Source organism: Leptinotarsa decemlineata, unplaced genomic scaffold (genome assembly GCF_025532065.1).
Source record: "Leptinotarsa decemlineata unplaced genomic scaffold, Ldec_3_MD MMD2_tig00000882_RagTag_RagTag, whole genome shotgun sequence".
NCBI classification, from domain to species: domain Eukaryota; kingdom Metazoa; phylum Arthropoda; class Insecta; order Coleoptera; family Chrysomelidae; genus Leptinotarsa; species Leptinotarsa decemlineata.
Window position 1 is genome coordinate 15839360 of NW_027412556.1, and position 24573 is coordinate 15863932.

Consider the following 24573-nt stretch of genomic DNA (forward strand, 5'->3'; position numbering starts at 1 on the left):
TCGCTGCCACACGCTTCACTTTCTCCACATTTTCATTGGTTAAAATGGTTGAAGCCTTTGCAGCTGAGGTTTTTAGTATCACTATTTTGCAGGTTTGAAGACCGTCGATTTTTGGAATTTCTTCCTGACGTTTCGCTAGTCTGAATGGCTAGCTTCTTCAGAGGTTTATACAACCCGAGTTAATATCTCCGATGACTGGATATTACGGCTGCGTAACGCGTATTTATGTTGACTCCTTAAGTAGTTTGGTGTGCTAATACCTGTATCTGGCTTAGGTAAATTACGTAAAAAGTGTTCAAATTAATTCAGATAGTCTGATGTGATAATTCCTATACCTGGATTTGTTAAATTGTCGATAGCATCCGTTGACCCTTTTCTACCTGCCGTCATGCTGTTTGCTATTCTTGTACTCATTAGAATAGGATTCCATATTCGACTGAGGTTTGTGGACTTTTATTGCCTCCCGTATCAGTTGGCAATGGTATCCCTAGTCGGGGACAATGATTTCCGTGTTTTCAAACATAATCCTATGGTTCTTTACTGAGTGCGTGTTTTGCCACAGATGATTTGTCTGTTTGGCCTAGTCTGCAGTTTCTTTCATGCTCCTTCAGTTTCATTCCCATGGATCTTTAGGTAGTTTCGATGTGTACCTTCCCACAAGTGCACGGTATGCAACAAACCCTTGCTGCTGATAGTGGATAGAGGAGTCATCTCCACTCTAACGGAACGAGCTCGAAACATAAATGGACCAGAGCATCTAGAGGAAGAGCTGGAACATATCCAAGTGACTTTGGGATCGAATGGATACAGTGTACCCGAGGTGAACGAAGCCAAGAAACTGAAGAGTTCTACGGCTCAAAACGGGGAGAAGACTCAGGTGGTTGCATGCGCGTATCTACCTTATATCCCTAAGGTCACAGACAGAATTGGAAATCTCTTGGGGAAACACAACATTGAAACGGTTTTCAAACCCACCAAGAAGATTCAACAAAGCCTCAGTTTGGCTAAAGACAAAAGGGATCCACTCTCAGCAGCAGGGGTTTATCGCATACCGAACACTTGTGGGAACCACCAAAAGATCCATGGGAACAATACTGGAGGGCATGAAAAAAATTGCAGACTAGGCAAAACAGACAAGTCAACTGTAGCTGAACACGCATTCATTGAAGGAAACTACAGGATTCTGTTTGAGAACACGGAACTCTCTGCACCCGACCAGGGATACCATAGCCGACTGGTACGGGAGGCAATAGAGATCCACAAACAAACGGAGAATTTCAACAGAAAAGAAGAAGCGAAAAGAAGAAGCGGTGAACCTCAATCGAATATGGAATCCCATTCTAAGAAGTTCAGGAATAGCAAACATCATGACGGCAGGTGGAAAAGGGTCAATGAACGTTATTGACAATTTACCAAATCCAGGTACAGGTTTCATCACACCCGACTACCTGAATCAATATAAACACGCTTCACGTAATTTACCTAAGCCCCCCCCCCGCCTTTTGCAAAATGTTGTTCTTAGCGCCATTTCGATTTTAAATATTTCACAAATATATTGTTAGGTACATAACACGGAAAACCGATAAACGTGGCAACATTCGCTTTCAATACCCCGATCACGATCCGAAATCGTATTCATTATGGAAACTTCTACATTTACAAAAAAACAATTAATTTAAACAAAATCCGATTTTTAATTAGGTTCTGCTGATTTAACATTTAAGGAAGTAGATTATAATTCAGATTTAGATAGTGATAGTACTCAAGAACAAGACGATTCTGATAATGAATGAAGGTGGAAAACACATTATGTTTTACATGGATCATTTTATAATTGATATTTCAAGTTTGTAGGTATTCACCTTTCTGTCGATGAAGATGCTTATCCCGTCGACCCATTTTTATTCAAAAATACTATTTTGATCCCTGAAATAGTGCGTCAACTATAGTAAAACCAATAATGATTGAGAGTAAAGCGCGTTGTCATATCTAAATTTTACGTTACCAGTTTATAGCAGAATCAAAATATAGTAAGCAATAGAGTTGTAGGTTGTGGCAAATTATAGATAATACACAATACTAGTACGATTAAAAGGTATTATTTATGACAAAAATCAGTAATGAGTTTGTAATGAGTAATACTCATACATTTCCTGATTACTGATCAGTTAAAATTCATTATTTTCTGGATAGTGTTAGATATTTATTACAACTAGTGGCAACGCTGTACGCAACGATATTTCTGTCTTTGTCACTTTACCGTAACTTCCATCTCATCGTTGCAGTCCTCACTAATGTACTTGCAGCCATGAGCGTATCATTGGTTTGTGAATTATACAGCACATTGTACGTTTTACAGTTAAGTTAGTCAGCAATCGATGTGTTGTGATAACAATTGGTGAAAATAATAGTGCTAATAAGTGTTTAAGCGTTACATAATTATATTTCTACACCGTTCTCAAACTACTGAAAAAATGGGAGACATGGTCGGGCCTTCCACGTCGAAAAAGGTAAAACAGTCGGAGTCTCGGTCAGTAAGTGAAAAACAAATTGTACTGCTAGTATCGTCGGTAGCCAAGCGGTTCGGCGTAGGTGCTTTGTTCACTCACTCGAATTGACTGCTGTGTTGGTCGGTGGTTCAAGCCCTAGTCTGAACGATCGATCTTCACTTGCTACCGTCCAACCCGTGTTAGGAATCACACGTTAAAAGGTAAGACCTCGTTAATCCTTAGCTCGCACAAGTTTCGACTTCTGAGGGTTGTTGTTCGTAGGGGTGCGACAGCTGGTTAACGGAAAAACAGATTTTTTAAACAGATTTTTTTAAACAGTATTTCACTGTCTTGAAAGAGATCATCAGCCACCAAAAGATGACTTTGTGCATATGTGCTGTAATTGTACATGTGTACCTCCGAATAACCAACCGGGCATTTCTACATCATTAAGTTCCACAATTACAAAAGATAAATTAGTTGATATGTGCTCTGATTATACCGGTGTACCAAAATCATCGATTTACAAAATACTAAGAGAAGCAGAAATTCATGGGGACGTACAAACGCCAAAAACTAGTAGCGGACGAAAAAAAATCACAGTTGATGAAGAAGCCGAAACCAGTATACGCAGAACTATTCACAGTTTCTTTTTCAGAAATGAACTGCCCACACTACAAACAGTTCTGGAGGCACTTAGCGATCATGAATTGGTCCCAAAAATGGGTAAAGAAACTTTTAGGAAACTTGTACACGAAATGAAATTTACGTACGGAAAAGTTGACAGGAAAAGCATTCTCACTGAACGTCAAGAAATAATAGCATGGAGAAGAAACTATCTAAGAAAAATTGACGAATTTCGGAAGCTCAAAAAAAAATTTTACTTCATGGACGAGACATGGGTTAACCAAGGACATACGGTCAAAAAAGTATGGCAGGATGGTAATATAACAAGTGCACGACAAGCCTTTATTGAAGGTTTGTCAGTTGGGTTAAAACAGCCATCTGGAAAAGGTAGTCGTCTGATAGTTACGCATATAGGAAGCGACAGTGGATTTTTACCAAATGGTGAATTAATATTTAAATCTAAGAAAACAGGCGACTATCATGAAGAGATGAATGCGGATATGTTTGAAAAATGGTTTGAAGGCATCATTCAACTTGTGGAACCTGGGTCTGTCATCGTCATGGACAATGCCCCATACCATAGTCGACATTTAGAACCATTACCGAAACAATCATGGAAAAAAGCAGCAATTCAAGAATGGTTAATTAATAAGAACATCCAATATAACAAAGATAGTTTAGAGGCAGAACTACTTCAGCTAACAAAATTACACACAGACAAATATAAAAAATGCGCCGTGGATGAAATGGCGTTAAGTCGTGGAATTACAGTTTTAAGGTTACCACCATACCACTGCGAATTAAACCCAATAGAATTAATCTGGGCGCAAGTAAAAGGATATGTGGCACGAGAAAACAGAACATTTAAATTAGTGGACGTGCAACATCACCTACAAGAAGCTATTCGAACTGTTTCTGCAGAAGACTGGAAGAAATGCATGCAGCATTTTTTAAAAGAGGAGCAAAAAAATGTGGGACGTAGACAACCGTATTGAACACAATATTGAATCTGAGGTTGAAGATTAGACGAAAATTTGTACATTTACATTTATATTATATTCTATTATCAAAAATTTGTAATTTGTATTTTCTAGTACCCCTGACGATGAGTTTAATGAGTTCAAGTTACTCGAAAGCTTGAGAATAGTTATAAAGAGTTCACTTATCAATTGCTGCAACCCAATAGTGAAAAAAAGTTATATATATATATATATATATATATATATATATATATATATATATATATATATATATATATATATATATATATATATATATATATATATATATATATATATATATATATATATATATATATATATATATATATATATGGGAAAGAAAGTTTTTGGCTTTCTACTACTCCATCTGATACAAAAAAAATGGATGAGAGAATCTTCCAAAGAAAGGAAGGAAGTAATCAATTTGAAAATAAGTAACGCTATACATGGATGTGTAGATCATACAAAGAAGTAACTTTCAGACACAAACTGAAAGAAAGTCCTCCTAAAACAGCTACTTCCATATAAACATTGAATTACACGAAAGAAAAAAATTCTTTCGAAACAAATACTTCTATATGAACACTGAATTATACAAAATATATTTTTCTCTACTCAGTTTGTATTTCAAACACAACGAATGTTTCAAACACAACGAATGTTTGAAATACAAACTGAGTAGAGAAAAATATCTTTTGTATAAGTCAGTGTTCATATAGAAGTATTTGTTTCGAAAGAATTTTTTCATTCGTGTAATTCAATGAAAGTAGCTGTTTCAGGAAGACTTTCTTTCAATTTGTGTCTGAAAGTTACTTCTTTGTATGATCTACACATCCATGTATAGAGTTACTTATTCTCGAATTGATTACTTCCTTCCTTCCTTTGGAAGATTCCCTCATCCCTTTTTTTTGTATCAAGATGGAGTAATAGAAAGCCAAAAACTTTCTTTTACAAAAAAAAAAACAAAAATTGGCGCTCCGGAGCGACTTCATTGAACCCAGTGCCGTATTTGATTTTCAGCTGCAGGAAAACCCGGAAAAACCTGCAGCAGATCAAGATCTCCAGATGATGTAGTGCTGCAGGTTTTTCCAGGTTTTCCTGCAGCTGAAAAAGCAAATGCGCCACTGGAATCAATGAAGTAGCCCGGGGCGCCAATTAATTTTTGTTGTTGTTTTATAAACTTCACACTTAATTTTCTGGAAACTGATCACACCTTTTTTCAGATCAATTCTCTTAACACTAGCATACATTTCTGAAGTCAGGCGGCAAAGAATGAAGGGGTCTCAAATCTGGAGAGTGTAGCGAACGCTTGAATGTGACGATTCAGAAGTACTCATACGTCATATTACTGAGATATATTGTGTTGTTTATAGCTTTCAACTCATAGCATTGTCGAGTATGTTAAATATGTTTCTCGGTATCGTACGCGGCATCAAGGTACGCACGGTATACATTTGCATAACCTTCAACGCGTACACGTTGGTGACGAATCTTTATGGACGTACCTTGACCACATGTGGCATCATCTTATCTACAGGTAGTTTGGCTAATGGGTCCAGGGTACGCCGAGCAGTGAGCAGTACCAGGCGGATCGGGGAAGTCTCTAGACAGAACGAGGTGTACCGTGCGAATGTCGCGGTTTTAAGTGATAACGTTTTTTTGTGTTTGGTGATAACTATGAACTGAAGGTGTTTCAGTTTAAATTGCTACGAGGAATCGGTGTGAAGTTGAAAATATTTTTTGGAGGGTACTGATCGAGGAAAATCTAGTAGGATAGAGTAACGAGTTTTGTAAACAACATAACAATTTGGTTTATAGAGATCGCAAGTTTCCTTGGTGGAAATTTTTGTATACTGGAGCAATTCTTTAAACTACTCGGTGCTTCTCGTCCGTGTTTCATCGTATTCAACATTTTTTTTGAGTCAAGTCACCACCCAGTATTTTTGATTCATTATAGACAATGCCCGGAATTACATTTCAACAGCGTCTAATAAAATTCTTCAACAAAAATAATATTATTATGATATTCATTTTGACAATTTCTTTTATTCCTGAAAAATATCGTCTAGTCTCTGAGTTCATACAAAGAATATAAATCTCTGAATTTACCTTATTGGAAAAAACCAATCCATAGTTATTTGACGCCGAAAATTCATAATTATTTTAGTGCAGAAATATCATGTAAATATCAATGTATCGTAACTGATGGAATAAAAGCTCTTTTTATATCTTACAATGCTACTGTTGCCCTTATTAACGTATCGTATTACGTTCGATCAATTCCATCATTCAATAATATAATTAATCACTCGGCTACCGAACAATTTTCAGTTACAGTACTTTTTCCAAAACCTGATAATGCGTAAAGAGTTAAAAGAAACATTTTACAAACTTTTATGTAACTTGAAATGTTTGTATGTATGTATGTTAGTTCGCGTCAAATATTGCAACTAAATTTTGAAGCATGTTCAGTTTGGATAACAATGCACGACTAGCTACGTGCCGTCTTTCTATATTCAATATGGCGGACCATCCAATATGGCAGACTGGTTTTTTCTGTGCACTCCTATGGTATAGATATCAAATGAAAGGGTTGGCTGAAAAAAAAATAGAAAAATAACATGACGTCACTCTATCCGATATGACGGACCACCCAAGATGACGGACTGGTTTTTCTATGCACCATGATTTAGATATCAAATGAAAGGGTTTGTTGGGTTTGCGAAAAATAATATGACGCAAGATGGCGGACTAGTTTTTTATGCAACTCCATACTATGGATATCAAATGAAAGGGTTCGCTGAAAAAAAAGACGTCACTCTAAATCTAATATGGCGGACCACCCAAGATGGCGGACTAGTTTTTTTCTGTGCACTCCCATGGTATAGATATCAAATGGAAGGGTTTACTGAAAAAAAAAGAAGAATAACATGTAGTCACTCTAAATCCGATATGACTGACCACCCAAGATGGATATGAAATGAAAAGGGTTTGCTGGGTTTGCGAAAAATAATATGACGCAAGATGGTGGACTAGTTTTTTATGCAACTCCATACTATGGATATCAAATGAAAGGGTTCGCTGAAAAAAAAGACGTCACTCTAAATCTAATATGGCGGACCACCCAAGATGGCGGACTGGTTTTTTTCTGTGCACTCCCATGGTATAGATATCAAATGGAAGGGTTTGCTGAAAAAAAATAGAAGAATAACATGTAGTCACTCTAAATCCGATATGACTGACCACCTAAGATGGCCGACTGGTTTTTTTATGCACCTCCATGATATAGATATTAAATGAAAGGGTTTGCTGGGTTTGCGAAAAATAATATGACGCAAGATGGCGGACCGTAGGAACTGGCAATGCATCAATGTCGCAAAATATAAAATTGACAGAAAGAATATTACCAGCGATAATTGAAAGTAAATTACGGTACTAGTATAAGCTTTTATTCATCAATTCAAAAAAAACAAAAAACTTTGAAATGAAAAAACTTGATTTGACATTATTATTTAAAAAAATACGGTTTTTTTAAAAATAAGTAAATACATATTATAAAAATTTTGTGATGTTATATATTGATGGGTTTGGTTTTTCATTTTCTAGTACTTGTAAATACAAGCTTGTACCTGAAATTGTTTTTTTACTATTAATTAATTTCAATGTGATCTAAAACCAAAACGACCACACTGTTAAAATTTATTAAAGGATTATATCTCAAGTGCATCAAGCTCAATCGGTTGATACATGTGCAAATCCGAAGTTTTGAATTGTGGCTAGGCAAATGACTTGAGTTTATGAAAATTTAATATCTCAAGACCATAAGTCGAGAGATTTGATCTTAAATGAGCATACACAAAAACGTTTGCTTGAAAGCAAAATTTTCAAAAATCAGAGATTTTAACTTAATCAATTTTTTGTCAACAGCACCACTGCTATATAGTCATCATTTTCTCGATATGGGTAATCAATGTTAATAACTCCCCGAGCTACCTAGGGAGTATCGTGGCTTTTCGCCGCTTCTCAAATTCTCATATCCAAATGTACGAAAGCGTTTACTCAAAAGCAAATTTTTTGAAAATTATGGGATTACACGCATTTTGATTGATTGAGATTGGTGTACGAGGTGTCCCAGAAAAAGAAAACAATGAAATAAACTTAAAAAACTTATTTTCAAAATCGGAAACTTAGGGTTTATGTGACACATCTCATAATTATCAGGTTCCGGAAATAATAAATTATCTGTCAAAAATAATGATGTTGACAGTGCTTTATGACATGATTGACGCCGATTTATGACACGTTGAAATCAATTTATGTTTATTTCAATCGGTTAAACGGTTAAACCAATCTAGTTGATTTAAGTTTTCAATTCAAAAAATTGCTTTCAGAGTTTTTCATTTGCTACAAAGGATGACCTGTCAAATATTTCTCCCTTACCTCAAAAAAATTCAACCTTTCAAAAATTCGAGTCTTGAAATTTTACTATTAGCATTCAATGATGATCCAATGTGTTATCAGGTTCGTCGTTCATTACTAACACAAACAACTTGAATAATAATTCTCATTACTCCTTCACGGTTAATGACGAAATCATGCGAAAAAAACTGTTTGTATCGCGAATCGGAAAAAGTAAATTAATATGCATAAATGATTTCGCGTTTTTGAGTAACCTTGGGCTTTTGTTTATTTGCTCAGGAGGTTATTTTCAAGTAAGATCATCTGCAAAACGCGTACGTTTTGAAGACTTACAAGAATTGTTAGTCAAACATGCCTACAATGTATAGACTCTCAAGGTTGCTTGTGATGATTGGATCGCCAATAAGCTGAAAGAATATTCTGGATACAAACTAGTAAACCTTTGTTTTTGCTTGGGGATGAAACCCCATTCATACAAACAAACGTTGTGCACTGCCATCAAGTGATTAACATAAACTGCCCAGCCAAATTATTTGATATTATTTTATATAACAAATTCAGTCCTTCCCAACATAGTATTTTACATGGCAAGTCGACAGTAAGAAATGCGTGCTTTTTTAAAATTTGTATCCAAGCAATCAGCGAATAAAAAGCAACCAGACGTCATATACACTGCTTGTGAAAAGGCATTTGACAAAGTAGCCCTTAACATTCTATTATCTTGTTGAAAATCTCAGCTTTTCAGCACAGCTTATACTTTTTCAAATTCATATTTCGAACAAGGAGTACAATCAGTTGAAAGGGGGACTTTTGATCCGATCAGTTTCTTATAATAGCTTAAGAGGTGCCTCAGGGCAGTATTTTAGGTCCTTTACTTTTCTCTCTTTTTATCAATATTCTTGAGGATTCAATGTGCGCACCTACAGGTTCGTTATTTGCTGATGATTTTAACATTTTTAAAAAAATTCGCATTATTGAACACTATAAAATGAACTGATTTTGTTATTGAAGCTTCAAATTTAATGTCCTAGCTGACAATTAACTCTTCATAATCATTAGTTTCAATTATGAATTTTTTAGTCTCTCCTCGAAACTTACCTCTTGGGAATTTGTGAAGATGACTTAAACAAATAAATTATTATTCCAAAAATTGTGTTCAATTTTCCATTTCGAAATAGCATTCCTAGTTTCTGATGCGCCAAGATATAATGGCATCAAATTCAACACCCAACAGATGCCTGGATTTTGTCAGCATAAAATTGACCTTGGTTGCTGTTATCCTAAGCTGAAACTTTCTCCAGATTTCCAAGATTTGAACTATTTATCAGCGAAAATGTGAATCAGTAGCACAAGTTCGTCAAGGCAATATATCTGATTTCCGTTTTATATAGGTAACTGGTCGTTAATTCTCGTATACAATAGAAACCCAATTTATGATCGCTTGGGATGTTGAAAAATTTCAAGTATTCAAAAATATGTTAATTCATAAGCCCCTCCCTTAAAAAAGGAGGGGGTTATGACTAAACCCAAAACAAGCACTTTTCCCAATTACTAGAAATGCATGTTGGCCTTTTCAGAAGATGAAGAAAACTGAACCTTTTCAGTTGGCGTCTTCTTCTGAAGATGCCAACTTGGTTGGTGAAACGCGCGTTGAGAAGAGTATTGCATTTCTGGTGAACGAGAAATGTGCTTGTTTTGGAGCCTTATCCATGATTTTGGATTCCCATAGTGAAGTAAATGATCTGTAGTTATTCTAGTTGAAAATACATAATGAATTTTTCAAAATGTTATTTCGAAATAATCATTTTCTTATACGTGTGTATCTCTCCTCGATACAGTCTTCAGACACGTTTTGATCTCTGCTAGATTTTTGGTACATGGGATGTTTCTTCCCCGCTTGGGGCTCTGTTCATGATGTGAACCTGTCATTAGTTGATAATCTTTCTCTTAGACAAGAGTTTCATATATGCAGCGGAGCAGCGTTGAAATTATTTGAGTCCCAGGCACTTTGCTGTCTGGGTCGGATCTTTCTTGAACTGATGAGAGGTAATGCATCGGAACCAGTCTATAGGTGATCTACTCGACTGATTTCCGCATGATCCTGCTGCTGGATGAACAAAAAACATCTGCGAGACTAACCTTTGGGGGGTTTCTTACATATTTCAATATAATTCAATATCCAGCATGGTATTAGCCCGAAAATTAGTTGTTTTCCGACAGGCAATTACCAGAAACTACAGTGTAGGTAGTTGGGAGAGATGACATATTTACTTTCTTATACATTATAAATGTATTTAATAACATTTTACTGTGAAATTAAAAGTTTAAAACACGTTATTTTCTTATGTCAGAGCTTACAAAATATATAGGGTGTTTATTTAAACATGCGGCAAAAACTTGAGGGGCTACTCCTTGGACTATTCTAAGGATATTTTGTCTTTAATAATTTTTGATACGACGCTTTGTTTCAAATATACAGGGTGAAAAAGAATTTCGACAATAACAATTTTGGTAATTTTGAAATTATTAATGCCGAAATGAAAGTATAGCGTACTACACTGGACCTACAAAGTAATATAAAATCTAACAATTCTGTTGGTACCTATCAACAACATTCCGATTACTACAAACGGCTGCAAACATTCAATTTGCTGGATGTAACGCAATCAGAAACTACTCGGGTGTTTTTGTTCGGGAGTCGATAAGGAGAAGATTGGATTCTTGCATCCGAGCCGGGGGGTAGTCATTTTCAACGGTTCTTGTTTATCAAGAAACATTACATGTAATTTTTGGTAATGAATTGTTATTGTCGAAATTTATTTTCGCCTCGTATCTTCAAAACAAAGCGCCCTATCAAAAATCTTCAAAGGATAAAATATTTTTAGAATAGTCCAAGGAATAGTCCCTTGATAGTCCCTTACATTTTTGCCACATGTTTAAAAACACCCTGTATATTTTCTTTAGTTTAAATATGAGAATGAGTAGATACTTCGTTAGGTCGGGTCCCCTTAGAAACATCAGCTTTCTTTATAGCTATTTCACCATTCATTTTATTAAACGCTATCGAAATGTTATTTTAGGCATTGTCTTTGATCAACTCAACATCTGTAAAACATTGTTCACCTGCAAATTTCTCATTTCCGAATTATTGTAGATTATTTATATAGTTTGATAAACAATGTTCATACCATATGTCCGTAATATTTTCCACTTCAAAACTATTTAAATTCTCTAAGACGATTTAAATAAATGTACTGCCTTCCATCTTTTGATCTGTCATGATTTTTCCGCTTCGAAATATACTTTTCAGAAAACTTTTTATTTTATTCTTGAATTTTTTGAATATGTTCCAGAAATTGAATTGGGGGATAATTAAATGACATATTTTGCAAATTTCATTCTCGTATTACTTTTAATGACATAAACCAATTGAAAAATACGTGAATCAAGTATTGTGGTCAGAATAAAGAAATCGTTTGTAATGTTTATCGATTTGTCTCACTGAAAAATAATGACAGTTGTCCCTGGAAACGAAAACATTATATTTAATATTCTAGTAGACTTCTCGAATGTCTACCTGATAGAAAAATAATAATTCCAATCGGTTTTGAGAGATGTTTCCATTTTAAATGGGCCACACTGTATATACAACTTCTGTTGATTCTCTGTAATACTAACTATTTTAAAAAACTAAGGTGATTTTTTATCCATCAATTTTTATTATGTCCCCTTCAAAATAGTTTCCTTCAGATTCAATACATTTGTGGCAGCGCTTTTTCCAATTCTCGAAGCACTTCTGATACGCACTTTGTGGCATGTCCTTGATCTCTTACAGCGATTCGGTTTTCATCTCCTCAATCGTCGCAAAACGCAGTCCTTTTATGGGTCTCTTCAATCTTGGGAACAGGAAAAAGTTGCAGGGTGTCAAATCTGGTGATAACGGTGGCTGAGGAATGATTACGTTATTGTTTTTGGCCAAAATATATGAACAAGTAATGACGGTTGAACAGGTGCATTATCGTAATGCAAAAAGCATGAATTATTTTTTCACAATATCAGACGTTTTCTTCGTATTGCTTTTCGCAATACGAAGCATAACTACAAGATAATACTTACTTCTTACTTGTGTTGCATTGTTTGGAACCTTTGGTGTAATGATGAATATACTGGAGTTCTATCCCAACACCAATCCGTTATTTCTAACACCTCTACACGTTTTTCAATCACCAAGTGATCATCTTCCTCTTGAAGATGATATCGTTGAAGTGATCATCTTTCTCTCTTGGTGATTGAAACATGTGTCGAGGTGTTGAAAATAACGGTTTGGTGTTGGGATAGAACTCCAGCAATATTCATAATATTCTTCATTGCCCGTACGACCATGTGGCAAGAACTCCTGATGCACTATGCCATGATAATCGAATGAAACAATGAGCAACTTGACAACCCTGACACTTGATCGAGCTGGACGTGCTATTTTTGATCTTGGCTCTTCTGGGTTCTTCTATTGGGACGATCGGACTTTGGTTTCGATGTTATAACCAAAGGTCACCCTTTTAAGCAAATATGGATCGCCGTTGACGTCATTCAACAATTCCTGAGCGATTCTCATGCGACGGTTTTTTTTTCATCAAATTTCAGCAATTTTGGAACGAACTTCGCTGCCACCCGCTTTATGCCCATAATTTCCGAGAAAACTACATGGCATGAGCCAACTATATGACGACATCCTCAGCAATTTCTCTACTAGTGATTCGACAATTCTCCATAACAATTTTCTTCACTTTCTCAACATTTTCATTGGTTGTTGTTGTGCTGGGGCGTCCATCTTCCCAACCTTCTTGTTCCAATTGTAAACATTCTTCTGACTCGGAGTAAACTCACCGTATACCACTGTGTTTTTCAGCACTTGATTCAATTTTTCACACAAAATTTTTCGTTAGCGAAAAATACCTAATTTTTTTAACAAACCCCGTATGTGTGTTCTCGTTAGATTGGAAACTCCCCTGTATAATTTCAGTTTTCCAACCGATTTCATGAATTATTTTGATTGTTACGTAACGAAGAGTCTATTACGGGACAAATTTAAAAATGTTTGTCCCGATTTTCAAGACGTCCTACGTAACTTCTTCAAAGTCAAAAAAACACCCAAATGTCACAAAAGAACACCCTGCATCAATCGGGATAACCAAATTATGTGAATGTTTCTGATACAAATGGGTCATATAGTATGGACAAAAAATGCATTTTGTTGATTAATTTTGTGGAATTTAGGGCCATCAAAAAATTTCACAGTCCAAAATATAATGAATATTATAATTTTTTAAAATTCAACGGAAAATATATGCATTTCCTAAATATTGTCCACCAAGATAAAAAATTTAGATATTATCATGAAATTATACAGTGCATTTCTTCAATGTGTCCCCCCTTTTATTTTTTGAACGGATCAACTCAAAAAATTAAAGTTTGGGATAATGAAATTAATGCATGAATACTTCATTTTGAAGTGAAATTGACAGATGAAACTTTCAATAAAATTAAATGGAAAGGGGGGTCTTGTGACACATCATTTTGAAGCTCGTGACGAATACTTCATAACCCTAGAATATAAAGTCAATATCTTTACCCACTACAAAATGGCGGAACAGTTAATAATTTCCCGAAGACAAATACATTAATACCGATATTTCTAGAAATATTCCTTTTTATCTGTCATTTGGTAATTCCAACAATCCGATAAGGTTTGTTGAGTTATTCTTTCTTTATAAAAACGACAAAAATGTCAGTACGACAATGAACATCATTGTTCAGTTAGAATATTCTCATTTACTATTCGGTTTTACTAGTAGAAAGCTATCACTTCAACAATCTCTAAAATGGTCAATTCTCATTGGAAGCAAAAATTGAAGCAATTTTTATTTACGGTGCGACGCGTAACTTTCACGAGACCGAAAGGATTTTCAATGAACGTTTTCCGAATCGTCCTATCTATAGAAAATATTTGAGGGAACTTATATTCAAAATCACAACTACCGGTAGTGTACATAGCAAAAAGCCCTCAGGTCATCCGTCCATTCCGGAAGAACAGCAAGTGCAAATAATTGGTGAGATGGTAGTAAATCCCGAACAGTCTGCTTATTCCGTCGTGAATGTTTGTGAGGTGTCTCCTTCTACTGTGTGGAGACTTTTGAAGAGGAATAGGTATCATCCATCCATACAAAATCAAAATGATACATTAATTAACTGAAGATGACCCCGATCGAAGAACATATTTCTGCGAAATCATGACGAAAACCATTTTTTTTAAACGGCAATGTTCACAGACAAAATTGCCGTTATCCTCACGTTCTCCGGGAAACACATACCCAATATACAGAAAAAATTAACGTTTGGGCAGGAATATTGGGAAACCATATTATAGGACCTCTATTTATTGATCAAAATTTAACAGGGGGACTGTATTTGAATATGCTGGAAATTACTGTTGACCCTCTCATCACTGAAATCGTCAAAGCGAATCCTAAAGAATTCGATATGGATATTGTATTCCAACAAGATGGAGCACCACCACATTACTCCAGACAAGTAAGAAACTATTTGGATACTACTTTTCCCGGTCGTTGGATTGGCCGTCGAGGTCCTACAAAATGGCCAGCCCGCTCGCCAGATTTGACACCTTTGGACTTTTTTATGGGGTTATTTGAAGCAAAAGGTGTACGAAACTGAACCAGCTTCAATATTGGATATACGGCAGAGATAGGCTGTTCATATGTCAAGAAGTTCAAGGCAACCATTTCAAGAATCTTCTGAACTGACCTCAAGCTTATTACCTCATATTATATAGGTAAATGTCAATGTATTCAGGCAATTATTAAAAGTTCTGCCATTTTGTAGTAGTTGAAGATATCGACTTCATATTCTAAGGTTGTGAAGTATTTGTCGGGAGCTTCAAAAAGATGTGTCACAAGACCCCCTTTCCATTTACTTTTTTTCCCAGATGGCGCTCAGTCGCCATCTTGAAAGTTTCATCTGTCAATTTCACTTCAAACTAAAGTATTCATGGATTAATTTCATTATCCCAAATTTCTTTGAGTTGACGCGTTCAAAAAATAAAAGGGGGGGACATTAAATAGATGCACTGTATACAGAACAATTTATTTTATATGAAACCATAATACTCTGTCCATGAACTTTCTAGAGAGCAGATTCATAACTGAGTAAAAAACATTTTTTCTTTCAAATATTCGAACCTCATCTACGTTTTTGAAAATAATAATACAAAAGCTCCTCCCAGAAAAAAAAAACAACTACACTTTTCTTCACACCTACCGTACAATTTAACCAGACTATACTTTGAAAATAATACCTGAGTATATCTTGACAATAAAACGATTAAATTAAAACAGTATCTGATAATGAGCGTATTGTGAGAACTAATCTGGAAAGGTGTAATAGTTGTAGTGGATAACGACAACGTTTGGTTGATTCATCGAGTCCTTTTAGGTATTCCTCTCAATTCGTCATAATAATCGATATTTCCAAAGGAGGAGATACCCTCAAGACTGACTGTGATATTAGAGTTCAAGATGATTTTAACTGTGATTTTGAGTGTCGCGATTACTCTGTGGATATTGCTTTGCGGTGGATTGTACGCATATCACCACTTGATCGAAGTGGTTTTAGGTGAGATTTTATTATTTTGTTCTTTATTGAAGTTTAGAGCAGTTTAGAAGGAGTAAAGATGTTTTTACCAGTTATTTTTTTATTAATGTTTATGATAAAATTCAGCAACCTGAATTGTATAAATAACTTCAAGGCTATAAAGTTGAGATGAATCGGTTAAAAAAATGGAGTAGTGGTTTATTTTTTAAAATATAAATTCAGCTCTGGGATACAAAAATTACATATGAAATTATTCAAAATGACACTATGGAAATATAAAGGGGCTTTCATTAAGCGCTTGCTATCTTTAGATTTAATTAAAACAAAGTGTGTGTGAGATATCACGGACATTTTTTATTCGTTTGAAAGTCCCACTGAAATCATTATTTGTGGAATGTAACATCATTCAAATGACTGCCACGGTTTATCTTGGTGAAGCGCATCGGAAACGTCCAATTTTCCATGACACTGGCGCCGTCAGCCCAACATCCACACCAAACAGTGACTTTTCGGGAATGCATTGAATCTCTGTGGATTGGTATCGTCCCAAATTCGACAGTTCTGTTTGTTTACGCACGCATTCATCCAGAAATGGGCGTCATCGCTGAAGATGATTTTTCGACGAAAATTAGGGTCAGTTTCCAACTGCTCCAGAGCCCATTCATCGAACACACGTGGTTGTCTATGGTCGTTTACCTTCAGTTCCTGGGTCAGTTGAATTTTGTACGAGTGCAGGCTCAAGTCACGACGCAAAATTTGCAAAGTTGTGGTCTGCGAAAGGCCGAGTTATTGTGAACACTCTCACAGACAGCGGCGATTTTTTGGCGGATCTTGCGTTCGTCTACGTGCGGGTGTTGGTCGATCGTTTGCTGAACCAGTGGTCACAAATTTATCCATTTGTGGACGATTATGGAGACCGTTAAATAAGCGAAGCACGCGCTACGTTGCCCGAACAGAACATCCATTTTGATAAAACAATTTTATAATAATAATTATAATATGCTTCATTGCCCAAAGAACATTGGATCTTATTGACAAAGCTGCAAATGTTCATCAATCATTATAAATATATATATATATATATATATATATATATATATATATATATATATATATATATATATCAGGTCAGTCGGTAGCCAAGCGGTTCGGCGTGGGTGCTTTGTTCACTCACTCGAATTGACTGCCGTGTTGGTCGGTGGTTCAAGCCCTAGTCTGAACGATCGATCTTCACTTGCTACCGTCCAACCCGTGTTAGGAATCACACGTTAAAAGGTAAGACCTCATTAATCCTTAGCTCGCACAAGTTTCTACTTCTGAGGGTTGTCGTTCGTAGGGGTGCGACAGCTGGTTAACGGAAAAACAGATTTTAAACAGACAGACAGATATATATATATATATATATATATATATATATATATATATATATATATATATATATATATATATATATATATATATATATATATAGAATAGTAGTTTTTCGGGGATTCGGTCTGCTAAAAAGAGTAAATATTTATTCTAATCAGACCGAATCCCCGAAAAACTACTATTCTATATATACATACCGTCGTTACACTATCAATTATATAACAGGATGGGGTTTTACCAAGAAGTCACCAGAGAATTTGGACATGAAACCACTCAAATGTTGGTCAAATACAAACATGAAGATAGCATCGATGAAAAACAGAAAAATATTCTTACTCAGATGTAGAAAACATGGCATTTTTCCTAAACATATCATCAACAATGTTAAAAATATAGAAAATATGTTAGAAACTAATAACGGAAAAACAGGACAACTAGTGAACAATTTCAATAATAAATTGAAACACCGAATTCTTTCACTCGAAATTAAGGTAACACATGAGAATCTCATTCAATTAGAAAAATTATTGACTAACATATCTAACGAAATTACTCAAAAACTACCTGATAATATTTGGGCAGATCTCAAACATATACAACAAATTAAATATATTCGTCAATTTTTTCTCATAAGACAACGTAACATAAATAAATTCATCTCAATCAAAAATGAAATGAAAGAAAAAATATCTATGAATGATAATTGGCTCAAAAATTTAACAAATTGTGATATTCATGAAGATATCCTAGCTTTTCTTCCTTTAGGTCACAAATTCAGTGTTCCACCTGATACAAATGATATAAAAGTCACAAAATTATTAGCTGACATAGAAAATTTAATATCGAATGTGAATCAAAATAAACAAGATGTATTCAGAGCACAAATAACAAAAATCATCACAAATCGTTTTCAAAAACCAAAAACAAGTTGTTATTTTTCTTATATTTTTAATAAATGTAAAAAATTTATCAAAGACCATCCAGAATTAATAATAACCAATTCTGATAAGGGCAATACCACAGTTATCATGTTAAAATCTCAATATGAACAATTACCTCATGAACTCTTGAATGATGGTGATTATTATAAAAAACTCAATCATAATCCAACTTCCACTATACAACAAAAATCTAATGCACTCATCAAAAAATTACACGAGAAACATTTGATCAGTAAGACATCTAAAGAAAATTTTACCATATATAACTCCATTGTTCCAAAATTCTATGGTTTACCAAAAATTCATAAACCAATATTGAGTTTGAGACCTATCATATCGATGCACCAAATAGTAAACTCTCAAAGTTCATTACAGAAATTTTAACCAATGCATATAATACAAATAATCAATATTATATTAAAGATTCTTTTGAATTTTCTATTTTCATGCAAGGAATGAAACTACCTAAAAATTTCGAAATTATAAGTTTGGATGTTATATCACTTTTTAGTAACATACCAATAAATCTGGTAAAACATAGCATTGAAAGACATTGGAATATTATTACTAATCATACCAAATTAACAAAAACAGCCTTCTTAGAATTAATTGATTTCATTTCTGATACTACTGTTTTCGTTTATGACAACGAATATTATAAACAAATACTTGGTACTCCAATGGGATCAACTTTATCACCTATTTTAGCCCAGTACGTGATGGATGATTTATTACATGAATGTATTCCAAAATTATCATTTCAGGTTCCTTTTTTAAAAAAGTTTGTGGATGATATAATATGTGCTGTACCTTTTGACAAAATTAATGAAAAGTTGATATTTTGATGATAGTTTGGACAAACTCGAAATATTCAAATAACACCAAGAAATCGACTCCATATCATACAGGGCGTGCTAAAATTACTATTATTTCCATTGTGCATAAAAGTAGTCGAAAATTCATTTTTTCAAACGAAACCCCCCGTATATTACTCGATAAATTGAACGATGGTGAAAAATGCTACAAGATGATATACATGTCCCTATACCTAAATCGTCAACTTTTCTTAATAAAGTCGCTTCTTCTAGAAACATTATTTTTTTAGAATTTGGATTTAGGTAGCAGTGGAATTATCAAGCTTATAGCAGTTCGGTTACTTTTATAAGTAATTTACAAAGAGTTATCGAAAACGAAGATATTATGAAATTATTAACGTATTCTAAAAACACTCTATTGTGTGATTTTCACTAGATAGTTTTACAAAAACGCAACACGTGTTTCGCCATACAATGGCTTCCTCGGGCGTGTCTTAATTAAATAATTATTTATTATACACATGAACAAAGTGATCAAATCATTGTCAGAACGTGTAAAAAATTTTGGTTGAATTTTTTACACGTTCTGACAATGATTTGATCACTTTGTTCATGTGTATAATAAATAATTATTTAATTAAGACACGCCTGAGGAAGCCATTGTATGGCGAAACACGTGTTGCGTTTTTGTAAAACTATCTAGTGAAAATCACACAATAAAGTGTTTTTAGAATACGTTAATAATTCCATAATAACTTCGTTTTCGATAACTCTTTGTAAATTACTTATAAAAGTAACCGAACTGCTATAAGCTTGATAATTCCACTGCTACCTAAATCCAAATTCTAAAAAAATTATGTTTCTAGAAGAAGCGACTTTATTAAGAAAAGTTGACGATTTAGGTATAGGGACATGTATATCATCTTGTAGCATTTTTCACCATCTTTCAATTTATCGAGTAATATACAGGGGGTTTCGTTTGAAAAAATGAATTTTCTACTACTATTATGCACAATGGAAATAATAGTAATTTTAGCACGCCCTGTATGATATGGAGTGGATTTCTTGGTGTTATTTGAATATTTCGAGTTTGTCCAAACTATCATCAAAATATCAACTTTTCATGAATTGAGAGTACTGATGTACTTAATTTCAATTAAGGCTATGTTTTGGACCATATTTAGCACAATTTATTTTTTATCTCGAAAACAGATAGAGATAGGTATAGGCAATTATTAACAAAATAGTATTAAAATACTAGAGCGATTCCAAAAATGTATTATTATACGGGATGTTCCATTAAAAAAAATATAATTCCTGGGACTTTTTGATAGAAGTGGCAACGCCGCAATGCCGAAAATATTTTAGATCGATAGAACAGGTAAGGAAATGTGAGAGGTGAAATTTTCAGAAAAATCATGCTTTGCATTTTCCAGAAACGTCCAACCAACGACCGTGAGTCACGCTGTATATAGGGTACAAATAAATTTAAAATAGTCAAACACATATAAAATTGATTGAGGATATCAATAAAAAATAATACCAATAAAGTTCGAAATGTTCAAATGCAGTGTACCATACTTTGTCTATTCAATAAAAATACCGTTGACAAAATAAATTAGAGAAAGCTGTCCGCATAGAACACTTTTAAACTATAATAGAGTCTAAGTTTTTTACTGACTTTCGAAATACACAGTTATCCTCTAAAATTTTAATATGCTTAGGTAAATGATTAAACATCTTGAGACCATTATAATATTTGACTAAATTGAGGCTGGTATGGGTAATCTTAGGTCCTTAGTTTGACGAAGGGCATAATAATTGGAGTAACCGTTAAATATCAATTTATGTTTGTTAATTAGACATACTGTTTCTAAAATAAAGTTTCCAAAAACTGTCAAAATTTTATGTAATTCAAATATGGGTTTGCAGGAGTCTCGACTTTTGGCATTACACATGAATCTTATAGCCTTTTTCTGAAAAATGAACACCGTCAGCATTTGAGTTTTGCAATATACTCCCCAGAAATGAATTCCATCCCTTAAATGCGACTCAACAAGTGAGAAATAAGATAATTTGGCTACAAAGAAACCAAGGTTCTTATAAGTTATTCTCACTGCAAAACACTCTGAAGCTAGCTTTTTATTGAGGGGTTGCAATGTGATCGGTGAATTTGAGTTTATTGTCAATTATTACCCCCAAAAATTTAGTAATAGGTCTGTTTTCAATTATCCTTTCCTCGTCCTGTGTTGGTAAAGAAATGCTGTCAATAAAGCAGCAGAATGATATTAAATTTACTTTAGAAACATTAAAAGACAACAGATTAGAGTCGTACCACTTTTTTATTTTTTTTATATCTGCACTTATAATCTCGTGGAGATTACATAAAGTTTTATCACGCCATAATATTTTAGTGTCATGGGCGAAAAGGGTAAAGTTATTTGCACATATTGTTGATTGCTATATCCGTCCATGGTGATTTAGCGAAACAGACTGAATAAATGACAGATAATTTGAGAGGTATAGCTTCAACAAGATGGCCGGTATCAATTGTCGAAGTTCGGAAGTCCCAGTTAGAAGACCCTATAAATGGATTCAGTTAACATCATAAAAGATAGCAAATAAAAAAACTTACAAAATAGAGATGAAGAGGATCACATAATGTGAATTGAGTAAATTATAACATTAACCAACTTTGTTTTTAATAGGTACTCTTGAAATAATTCCTGAAAAACCCTTGTTATTCAGTCACTTCATTCTTAGTTGAAGTTTTGAATGATTATTTACCAAATATAAAATTTTTTGCACTAATAATTTATAAATGAAAAAACATTTTTGGAAAGGATGCGATGATGCCATTTCATATATGAAATGAATGGTCACTTTGGTACCAACGTCCACAACAACGTTTTCAAAAATGAAGACTTTCTGTTTACTATAAATTGATTATCTATGCCATTCATGATAATAATTGCAAATATTCACGATATATACTTTATTTCCAATATACGTTTCACTACATAGTAGATGCCTCAGTTGGACTCTTACTCTATACTAATTCCACAATATAATTTATACAATTCATAACCTAAATAATAGAGATTACTAAATGGTAGTTTCAAGAAATCATTATTACTAATGATTCGACTAATTCAGAAAAATAAATAGACCATTGAATGAACAAAACATCAACTTAACATACAAAATTGATAACACCTTAGGTGGCATTAAAAAAACAACAAATCCAACATCGACAAGGTCAATAAATCAGGTGTCTACAAGCTGAAATGTGACTCGTGTCTAAAAGTTCATATTGGAGCAACATCAAGAAATTTCAAAACCAGAATATCCAGATACAAAAGAAGATTGGAATCGAAAAAAACCAATTCAACTTCGACATAAACTACGACGTATTACATACAGAAAATGAAGCTTTTGAAAACACTTTCCCAACAACAGAACAAAATATAGTCTCTTAACTCGCGTTTCGCTAACCAAATTAGCGTCCTCAGGAGATTATCATGACTAAGTTTCACTACTATGTTTTTATATGTTATATATGTTTTTATATGTTAGTGGCCTAACTACTGCCTGTTAGTAGTGCCTACCTACTTCCTGTTATTGTTCCTATGACAAACTACCTGTTTTTTTAATAAATTGATGGATGTATCCGTTACTACGTGGTAGGAAATCATAATGAAGAAGAAATAATTGAAACTTTCTGTTTTTTACCACTTTCATTTCCTATAAGGAAATTTTTCAAACTTATACATTAAACAGTGTTTAATGTATAGGTTTGAAAATGTTCGTAGTAACGTTATTTATAAATAAAATTGGTTAAAAACATAGAAAGTTCCAATTCCCTTTTTTTACCTATTTTTTAATACCTCATATAATAATAGTGAGACTTCATTGTTGAAAAATCTTGTTTCTTTGTTGCAGATCTGCCATTAACCGGCCAATCGCCTTGCACAGCTCACGCAGCATTGAAACAATTGATAGAGAGACTTCTCAAAGAGGTGGTGAATCTGCCAAGTCTTCAGAAAACACAAGAAAACTCGGCGCTAAGTTCAGATCTGAACAACAAAACATACGAAGATCTTCTAGCTACGGCAATATTAAATAAGGTATCAGGCATTTTGACAAGTTCTGACAAATTTACTATTTATGCTCGTACATACAAGGTCTGTTCAAAAATTGAGGAGAATTCAATTTTTTCCAATAGTTATTTATTATACAAGGGAAAAAAGTATTAGATTTTAGCTCGAAGTTGTGTTGTCGAGTTTTCTCTGACTCCACCAGAGTTGGTAGAAGCAGCGAAAGTAGCGTCACAAAAATTATTGCCAGCTAAATCGCGGAAAACTTATGAAACCGCGTATTCAAGATTCATGGAATGGAAGATGAAAAAGACATGCAGTTCTTTCTCGGAGACGGTGTTATTGGCTTATTTTTCGGAACTGGCACAACAACAAAAGCCATCAACAGTGTGGTCGAATTATTCAATGATTAAAATATATTACAATCCAATAATAATGCAGACATTTCAAAATATTTCAAACTAATTACATTCCTGAAACAAAATGGGAAAGGTTACACGCCTAAGAAAGCTGCGATATTTACGAGTACACATAGCGACCAGGTACATCAACGGCAGTTGTGTCCATGGCAGAAAAACATATAATTTCAAAACAAAAAAATTCGACTGTTGTACCGAATAGTCCACGAAACATATCATTCATGCAATGCATATTTCATAATTGTACTTTTGATATAAGATAATATTCTAAAAATAAATTTCTACCTTTACTTATGCGTATATATATATATATATATATATATATATATATATATATATATATATATATATATATATATATTTAATATTGGCTAGGCTCTACTCAAACTGCTCAAACCTAGATGATGACAGTACGACCAGCTATATATATATATATATATATATATATATATATATATATATATATATATATATATATATATATATATATATATATATATATATATATATATATATATATATCTGAATTAAATTACAAGTCAGAGTTTTGAGATACAAGTCATAATTCTGAGATACAAATCAGAATTCTGACTTGCAAGTCAGAATTCTGAGATTGAAGTCAGAATTCTGACTTGCAACTCAGAATTCTGAGATGAAAGTCAGAATTATACAAGAATACGAAAGCGTTGGAGGGTCACACAAAAATATTTTTTTCGATTTGTATAATTC

The 24573-nt window shown here is 33.9% G+C and overlaps 1 protein-coding gene across 6 annotated transcripts in view; it reads left to right on the forward strand.

The window, feature by feature from the left end:
* The window catches only part of LOC111512285 (uncharacterized), a 157172-nt gene that overhangs the window by 48061 nt on the left and 84538 nt on the right, over positions 1 to 24573 (forward strand). For 4 of the 6 annotated variants that reach the window (XM_074175101.1, XM_074175106.1, XM_074175102.1 and 1 more), the window contains one exon: positions 23271 to 23455. In XM_074175101.1, the coding sequence (XP_074031202.1) occupies positions 23271 to 23455 (185 nt within the window). Of the gene's footprint in view, positions 1 to 5686; positions 5865 to 15779; positions 16223 to 23270; positions 23456 to 24573 lie in introns of those variants that run through there. The other 2 variants (XM_074175105.1, XM_074175104.1) reach the window with 2 other exon arrangements.